This window comes from Cibotium barometz, chromosome 15 (genome assembly GCF_041138505.1).
Source record: "Cibotium barometz isolate CiBa-2024 chromosome 15, ASM4113850v1, whole genome shotgun sequence".
Classification (NCBI taxonomy): Eukaryota; Viridiplantae; Streptophyta; class Polypodiopsida; order Cyatheales; family Cibotiaceae; genus Cibotium; species Cibotium barometz.
This window is the reverse complement of record NC_141060.1, coordinates 21,356,619-21,366,534: the sequence shown is the minus strand read 5'-3', so window position 1 is coordinate 21,366,534 and position 9,916 is coordinate 21,356,619. Positions and strand designations below refer to the sequence as shown.

General features: G+C 40.5%; 1 protein-coding gene across 1 annotated transcript; it reads left to right on the top strand.

Moving 5' to 3' along the window:
- Nucleotides 1-4,783: 4,783 nt before the first annotated feature.
- Nucleotides 4,784-5,985, top strand: LOC147631051 (uncharacterized). The gene is made up of 4 exons (XM_086809033.1): nucleotides 4,784-5,215; nucleotides 5,292-5,381; nucleotides 5,462-5,606; nucleotides 5,690-5,985. The coding sequence occupies exons 1-4, from the start codon at nucleotides 4,868-4,870 to the stop codon at nucleotides 5,857-5,859; spliced, it is 753 nt and encodes a 250-aa protein (XP_086665159.1). The 5' UTR covers nucleotides 4,784-4,867; the 3' UTR covers nucleotides 5,860-5,985.
- The last annotated feature ends 3,931 nt before the right edge of the window (nucleotides 5,986-9,916 follow it).

The window sequence follows — 9,916 nt, the reverse complement described above, 5'->3', positions numbered from 1 at the left end:
TTATATTGCATCCAAACCAATTTCATAGCATTCTTATAAGAACATTGTAACTAACTCATCAAACATAAGAATATTGGGGTTCTTAATCATAAGCCAAAGTGTGGATGCAAAACATTAGAATGAATATGGTAAAGGTGTGAGATTAGTAGACACTCATGAACTTTTTCGATCAATACGCCTCATCAATACATGCAAGTTTCTCCCTAAAATCTTTAATCCTTATGATAATTTCATCCATTAAAGCTTCCTCATTAATGTGCGTGAACTCCAATTGCTTACAGAAGTATGCCAGTGGTTCCTCATTATATACCTAGTAAAACGCAACAAGCACATATCCCGAGCTTGCTTGGTAGTTTTACATGCGCGATAATGAGGAATAATTCTCCACTTATACACGAGTGAGTATAAGAAATAATCTCCTCTTCATAGAGAGTGACATGAATGCATGTGCATGTGCGTACCTCCTATCCCACTTAGCTTATTCCACTATGGAAGGTGTGGGGGAAGATTCCATAGTTACACTTGAACTAGTATCGCTATCCAAAGTCCTCATATTATCATGTGCTGGTAAGATAGAGCATGCCTTAATGCTAATGATGACATGCCAAATCCCTTTGGAAACCAATACATGATGCATCATATATGACCACAACAGATAGTAGTCTCATCAAGCTTTTTCTCAACGCACGTCTTTGCCTATCATTTCACACTACAAATAACTAATCTCTCTGATACAAAGTAAATATCCTAACTACTTTTTATAGATACCGTACCCACATGGGGGATTTTTTTCGGTGCATTTTCTATAGAGCGCCTTTTGGAAATCCGGTGAGCATTTTCTAGCCGAGAACGTTTTAGGAATCAAGTGAGTGGATTCCAAAAAGATACCCTCCCCCCTCCATGAAGAGAGAGAGGGGCGAAGACAATTGGAGAGAGTAACATGAGATAATTGTTTGAGAGGGAGAGAGAGGGAAATAGTGAGCCAGAGGGAGTGAAAACATAAAAACATAACATCACATCCTCTACATCGAGGTTATTGATTCAAACTAAAAAAAAAACCAAGTTCATTCACATAAAACTTCCAAATATATAAATGTGAAAACCATCATATTTACTACTATGGGCCTTGCTTGTCCTTTGGGGTGTAGGCACAAAGTAAGTGAATGGTGTTCGTACCCTTCCGCACTTCCTCTAGCAAGACACGCTCAAACAATTCATCAATAAAACCATAGGTTCACCATATCGCAATTGAGTCCACCACTTTGGCCTTGACATGAGAAATAGCATCATCATTACTAGGAAGTGGAAAGGACGTGAGACCTTTCCATGCTTGTGCACCATCTATGGTCTTCTTCTTGACCTCCACATTGGTGGCCTCCCTCTGGATACATGAAATTCAACAACTTGAATGCTAATATTTGATGAGGCCATTAAAAAAAACAAAGGAGGGTTTAGGGTGGTGTAATAACAAGGCTTGCTAGCAATGGTGTTTAACAAAGTGCTTTGGTTCTTACCTCTATATTTATAGCAGCGGGAGAGGTGCACTCTACTTTTACAACAAACAAAATAATTTTTATTTTGTCATTTTTAATGTTAATAATAAAGGCAACTTTCCTCTAATTTCTACACCACAATAATAAAGGCATCTTTTGAACTTTTTTGGAAAAGAGCTGGTATGCATTGAAGCAACTTCACTCTCTCTCTTCTCTCTTCTTCTCGTCGTTCCTCTGTCTATATCACCACACATAGGAGATCTATGAGTGGATTTATGTTTTCCTTTGGGAGTGGTGTTGTGACATGGAGCAACAAGAAGTAGGGAATAATTTCCTTGTCGAGCACAGAGGCAGATTATAGGGATGCTGCAATGATAGCATGTGAGATAGTTTGCTTGCGTAAGCTACTTGGTGATTCAGGGTTGCACGTTGATAGTAGATAGGTTATCATCTATTGTGACAACCTTAGCAGTATACAGTTGGTGAGGAACCCAATTTTTCATGTGCGGACCAAACACATAGAGCTCCACTATCACTTTACGAGAGAGAGGGTTTTTTTAGGAGACATTGATCTCATGTATGTCAACGCACAAAGGAGCAGGTAGCTGACATTTTCACGAAATCCCTAAGAATAGAGAAGCTTCTTAGATTTCAGACTATGCTTGGAGTCCTAGAGATGGAGTTGATCGTGAGAGGGGGAGTGTTGAGACGTCAAGATCAACACGAGCTGACACTTATGATATGCCTGGGTGACCATTTTTGCCACTTACATCACTAGCGTGTTTGGTAGGATTCTGACACGATAGAGTTTTGCCAGTGATTCTATAGTTGGGACTACACTAGCCACTGGTCCACGATTGAGTTATGGCATACTTATCTTGTGAGCTCACTCACTTATCGTGTTCACATTATGGACCACATGTACATAGTACTTTAGTACTTATGTTGTATTTCCCTTATCGTTTTTGTAGAACCCTTTTGTTGTGAAGAAGAAGAAGAATAATTTTCGGCCTCTCATGTTGTGTGTTCTCTTCTAGGGTTCGTGTGAGTGTATGTGCTTATTACAAGAGCTCAAGCTATCTTCGTCCCTGCATCTTTTCAAGTTGTTCAAGAAGCATCTCATTCCCTTGAATTCATCTATAAATTTACCTACAACTACCCATAATAGACATGGTGTGGGTAGCAGCATGTCATCAAGTGGTGGGGTGAGTGCAAGGTAATGCTCTTGCCTCCATCTTCATCCCCTCCTCTTGGGGTATTCTTACTTGGTTTGGTCCACTGATCATAAAGAAAACTTGAGTTAGAGAAGCTCATGGGGTGAGGGGAAGCTCCGATGCCATGTTAAAATCCATGGTACCTTCACTAATGCATGTGGACTAAGCTAATCACATGCTAATGATGAGTGATTACACTAAGCTAAGGTTGATGGTGTCAATTGCACCCATGATGATGTGTATGTGCAATAGACTCAAATCAACTAGGTTCCAAGATAGATTATCTTGGACTTATAGAGAGACTTGAGATATGTGCAACGGCTTGTACTTTCATTGCTTCAAAATGACTCCTTTTATATGGGTAGAGTACAACTTTGCTTGTTCCACGTATGTGGGATAATCCAATTTTTTGGGTGGTTTCATGCTCACCTACTCACTCCCTGCCTCTACATGTGCTCTATGGCACCACACTTCTCAACATAGTCATCATGTGACAAGTGAATTTGGAGGAACTAAAGGTATGCTTGATGGAATCAGTGCCTTTTTACATATTCACGTGGAGATTCGTACCACCACTAGTTTCTTCTTATCCCTTAATTGCCACTCTCATCTCATTCTTGTGATCTTCTTTTGTTTGAAGGATAAGCTAGTGTTGCCAACATTAAAATTGTATCTCCTTTGCATCTCCAATGTTAAATGCTCTTAATGGCTCGAATATTGTCTTGCCTAACATGGTCCAAATCTTCATGGTGTTCAACCCTCATGCTACTATCATTTATCGAAGTAAATGAGAGGTCTTGATATCCATAGTATGGCTCTTTTCTTTTAAATTTCCTTTTACAGTAGTTGGTTGCAACATGCCAAAAAAATAAAGAACATGTAGCTGTTCTTGGTTAGTCTGATTCGTGCATGCGTGTGTGTGTGTGAGAGAGAGAGAGAATTTGTGTAGACAAATGTTTGGTGTGTGTAGATAAATGTGCTAGGTTTTGATGGAAAGTTCAATATGATTTACAATAGATAAGCTTGATGCATATATAGGTAAATATTAGGGGTGTTGACTAAACTTCATTATTATTTACTACATCATATATATCAAATATATGATATAATCTATTAATGTGGTGAAAACTTAAAACAGATGGTAAGGTGGAGTTTTTTAAAGAAAAACGTATACGAGACCTTACTTTACTTTGATCGTGATGGTTATTGAGCTGCTTTGCATTTACTATGTAGCACGCTAATGTGTGCACTGAGAAGTTTGGGCCACAAGTCAACAGGCTATGTAGTGTGTGAAGGATAAGTTGGTGTTGTTCGTCAACATGAAAACTGTATCTCCTAACATGGCCCAAATCTTCATGGTGTTCAACCCTCCTGCTACTATCATCGATCAAAGTAAATGAAAGGTCTCTATAACCGTAGTATGGTTCGTCGCTTTTAAAATTCCTGTTACATTAGTTGGTTGCGACATGGCAAAAAAATAAAGCATGTGGTGTAGGTTTCCTTGGTTAGTTTGGTTTTTGTGTGTGTGTGTGTGTGTGTGTGAGAGAGAGAGAGAGAGAGAGAGAGAGTGAGTGAGTGAAGAAAGAGAGAGAGATTATGTGTGTAGATAAATGTTGGGTGTTTTGATCGAAACATCAATATGATTTACCATTGGTAGATATTAGGTGTGTTGACTGAACTTCATTATTACTTACTATATCACACCTATCAAATAGGTGATGTAATCTATTAAGATGGTGAAAACTTAAAAGACATGGGAAGGTGGCGTCTTGAGGCAATTTTTAAAAAAGTATACGAGTAACGAGACCTTAGCGTGAGCTGCTTGGTGTAGCACGCTAATGTGTGAACTGACAAGTCAACCCGCTATGGAGTGCGTTATAGTATATCACGACGTAAACGGCTACCGCAGAGAATCCCTACCAGCCTTGTGCGAATATGCGCGTGTCAATGATAGAAGACGCCAAAGGACCCGCGCAATCATTCTGCTGCTCGCATGGGAATTAGCGCATGGCAATTAGCAGATGTGGGTGAGCTACATAAGAGATCGCCTCGGAATTGCACCTCAGTGATCCAGGCGGTACCTCTTATCGGTTTCCCACGCACCTATAGCCATTGTTGCGTTTCCAGTAGTGACCTCGTTGCATCAGCGATTCGCTTATAATGCACAACACAATGATGGGGCATGCAGCAAATACACGCACTATGCTGCGGCTTGTTCTAACGCTCACGCTCTGCCTCATGATGGGCGCCCCTATTTCCCATGGCCAAGACTACCTGGAGCTGTCTGTCACCACGCCTCTCGACGATGGCTATCCCGAGGGCACATCCTGGATCACCCTAATGGGGATGAACAGCGTGTCGGCGCTGGAACAGGGTTCTCCCGGTTACTTCTGGGGGGCGGTTCCGGCGAGCGCCGTGGAAGCCGCTTGCAAGATGATCGAGAGTGGCGTGCAGACAATCCCGGCCACAGTGACAGCTTACGGCGCCACCAACGCTTGGAATTTGCAAGTATGTGGAATTTTCTCATCGTGGCTTCATTGTAGTTATTCGTAAGAATATTCAGAACGTGCCTTAATTATTCCAGGTTATAGCGGTTGGTGGCTGTGACGCATCCTACAATTCCCCAGTGGGTGTGGAGATGGTCTTCAGCGACGACACGGGACGCATCAGCGCTGTATGTTAATTTACGTTTCTGCTACAGCTTCGTATAACTTTACGTCGATGCTTATACGAATTAAATCTGCATGCCTGTAGCTCGTCTGCGATGATAACGCTCCCTCAATCGGCTGCGCCATGTACAACACAGGCGACGACGTAATGAAGCTGTACACGCAGGGCTCCAACTACTACAGTGACTACGGAGGCCGTCGCCGGCTCCTAGACAACTGTGCGGCCTCAGGTCTGCATGCTTGCTTAAGATAACCCTTAGATAGGCCATTGATCTTCTCGCCTTATAACTGCATTACACAATGGTTTGTGCAGGTGCTGTGAAGGGAGTCATTGGGAGCGTTCTTTCCTCAGCCCCTTGCTTGAGCACGGGTATCTTGGCACCCTTCTGTGCTATAGGAGTCATAGGTGTATATGCTGAAATCGGTGCTGCCGCTCAATGCGCCGCAGAAGCGGCCTCCAACTGCTTCAAAGGTACTAGCTAACCCTTGCACTGGGCACACTTTCACCTCAAGTGCTCTAAAGATAGCCCAATATTCAATGTTCTGATTCGGCAACCTCCACAACGGTTCCCAACAGGAAATGCCTATGTGATCACACCCACAGGTGAGAAAAAATTGATGTCCGAGATCGCCATTGGAGACAAGGTATCAGCTCTCCCTCTCTCGCTCAATCAATCACACACACTCTCTCTCTCTCTCTCTCTTCTCTCTCTCTCTCTCTCTCACACACACACACATCCACACCCACACAATGACAGAGAACGCTATTACGTTATCTCAGGTTGGCGTTTGGAATAGAAAATTGGAGTTTAGCGATGTATATGCCATGGGTCACGCTGATGCAAATGCTTCATCAATCTTCGTCCAAATAAGGCTTCAATCGAGTGAACCTCCGTATGAATCGAGGATGCTTGAGCTTAGCCCACTACACTTTGCTATCACTAGCAGTGCTTCAGGTACACTATATCCTAGGCATCCTCATTGAAAATGTTGAAGGGCTTCTACTCTCTGTTGTGAACTTTACGAAATCCATGCTACAAGCTGACATGCCCCTCTTAAACTTTAAATAATAATACGAATATCTTTCCATATTAAAGAACAGTAGGAAATAGTAAGGAGACATTAAATGTCATACTTTTAAGAGGGGGAACTAATCATACCTTCTTTGAAAATTTGACTCCAAGGAGCTTCAAAAGATCACTTAGGAGGCAATATCCTCTACAAGTATGCAAAAGATGTCTTGAACAATGATCGAATGTGGGTTTGGAATGAGTGGAGTGGTCGCTTCTCTCTTTACACTGTCACAGGTGCACTATGCTTTCTAATATTAAAAAAATTGTCCCCATATAAAGTCATAGACCAATATTGACATGGTGCATGGTCTCAACAACTTTCACAGGCCTTGGCATGGTGATTGAGAGAGGTCTCTTTAATCCCTTCACTCTCAAAGGCACAATCGTGGTAGATGATGTGGTGGCCTCTGTGCATAGTGATTGGTTCCTTGATGAGGTGTTCAGCATGACCAAACTTACAAATCTACTACCTTGGGTTTATCAAGTATGAGAGCCTTTTTTCCCCACACGTTGATTTTTGTCTAAATGATTCTCATGTTGTGTAGAATTTTCTATTGCATGTCCATTTCAAGAAGCCTAACCATGTATTTGTGTGTAGCAATGTTTGGCACCTGCCAGGATGATGTACTTTATTCTTGGAAGGAAACTCTATAGAAAAGGCTATAATCTTATGGATGCGTTCGTTGAAATCCCACAATTTGGCACAAACTATGGAATGGAAGTCATGTTGTCTATGTTCACCTCCACCATACTCTTCCTTTATTTTGTCCGACTCCAATTTCATAAAAGATGTTAGAAAACAAGATTGGTGGATGTTGGTGTCAATCTAATAGGAATTTACATGGGGATTACATGGCCATTGGCCATTGTATGATTATGATTTTTTTTTGACTTGTTGATCAATCACATAACTTCAATAAAGATACGATTTGCCATTTTGAAGTATGCACATCTAGTGCCTAGTGATGGTATTTATAAGCTATTTGAAAGCACCTCTTTACTTCCAAATAGTTTGAAAATAGAAGTAATTAAGAGCTCTATGCGGTGAGGTGATGTGTCCCACGTGGTGCAAGCCTACCGTTGTGGCTCAAGGCATGTCTCTCTCAATGATAATGCATATATCAGTATGCTACTCACTAATTGTTTTTTAAAGCATTATTAAATGTAGTAGTTAAAAAATAATATAAACAAACTTACATATCTAAAAAACAAACTTAATAAATAAACAGGCACATGGTTTCATTATTAATTGACGCATTAAATTAACATGGAAACTTCTGTTCATATAAGGACCTATTGCCAATGAGCAATAAATAGTCAAGAACATGTAGGAGCCTATTGCCCAACGAGCAATAAATAGTCATGACCATGGAAGGGCCTATTGCCAATGAGCAATATATAGTCATGACCAATTTTCTGTTGTATCATGTCTCTACGTTTTTTAAAAGGGTTGCGATTATGGAAACCACATGTAACTGTTTTTTTAAATATGACATACTAAGTAATAAAACATTGTATGGAAAATAGATACCTTCCAGCATTGGAATGTCACTTAAGAGATACCTGCCACCTTTGGAATGTCACCTAAGAGGTGATTGTGCGTGTGTTGATCCAGATAAGAGAGAGGCATAAGAAGAGATAATGAGACTTTCTTAAAGTCTTATACGGTTCTTCTCTCTCTCTCTCTCTCTCTATCTCTCTCTCTCTCTCTTAGGTGTGCATGAACAAGAGCGCGTGCACACATACACACATGATTTTGTGTGAGCTCCTCAATTTTAAGTTTTTTTCCAAGAATTGAAGCATCTCCTCTATAGCATCAAATTTACGTGTTTCTTGTCACCTTTACTCTCGTGTATAGACTCATCCTAAGGTTTTCTACATTCTCCTAGAAGGGCTTGCCAAATAATGGAGAGAAAATGGAGAAATAAAGTTTTCAATGGAGCCACTACTTTGAGATTATGGGGTTAAGGCTCGGATAAGGTTGACTAGAGATGCTAAAAATCTTAATTATACCTAACGAAGCCTCTATTTTTTGCTAATGCTGAATTTTGAGAATGAAGTACTAACCTAGGTCTGATAACAAGATGAAAAAATGCATGATTTGAGGTGGCTAGGGAGTGTGTGAGGGTTGCAAGAGAGAGCTAAGGTGGATAAAAGATGAAGGAAGGCAACATTAGAGCATGATATCAACTCCAATATAAGTGATTCAGATATGAGTTATGGCTAATCAACACATCATGTTTTTTGCATTATGAGAATGATCTTGTTACATCAATTTGTTGCTCTAATAGAGCTCTCCTTTACATGTTCTATGCACACTTGTGCCATTCATGTGTTCATAAATGTTCACATGCCTTGTGCACCCTTACACCTTCCATGCGCCTACTTTTTGACCATTGACCACCATCCATTCACATGCCCTAATAACCTTATATTGCATCCAAACCAATTTCATAGCATTCTTATAAGAACATTGTAACTAACTCATCAAACATAAGAATATTGGGGTTCTTAATCATAAGCCAAAGTGTGGATGCAAAACATTAGAATGAATATGGTAAAGGTGTGAGATTAGTAGACACTCATGAACTTTTTCGATCAATACGCCTCATCAATACATGCAAGTTTCTCCCTAAAATCTTTAATCCTTATGATAATTTCATCCATTAAAGCTTCCTCATTAATGTGCGTGAACTCCAATTGCTTACAGAAGTATGCCAGTGGTTCCTCATTATATACCTAGTAAAACGCAACAAGCACATATCCCGAGCTTGCTTGGTAGTTTTACATGCGCGATAATGAGGAATAATTCTCCACTTATACACGAGTGAGTATAAGAAATAATCTCCTCTTCATAGAGAGTGACATGAATGCATGTGCATGTGCGTACCTCCTATCCCACTTAGCTTATTCCACTATGGAAGGTGTGGGGGAAGATTCCATAGTTACACTTGAACTAGTATCGCTATCCAAAGTCCTCATATTATCATGTGCTGGTAAGATAGAGCATGCCTTAATGCTAATGATGACATGCCAAATCCCTTTGGAAACCAATACATGATGCATCATATATGACCACAACGGATAGTAGTCTCATCAAGCTTTTTCTCAACGCACGTCTTTGCCTATCATTTCACACTACAAATAACTAATCTCTCTGATACAAAGTAAATATCCTAACTACTTTTTATAGATACCGTACCCACATGGGGGATTTTTTTCGGTGCATTTTCTATAGAGCGCCTTTTGGAAATCCGGTGAGCATTTTCTAGCCGAGAACGTTTTAGGAATCAAGTGAGTGGATTCCAAAAAGATACCCTCCCCCCTCCATGAAGAGAGAGAGGGGCGAAGACAATTGGAGAGAGTAACATGAGATAATTATTTGAGAGGGAGAGAGAGGGAAATAGTGAGCCAGAGGGAGTGAAAACATAAAAACATAACATCACATCCTCTACATCGAGGTTATT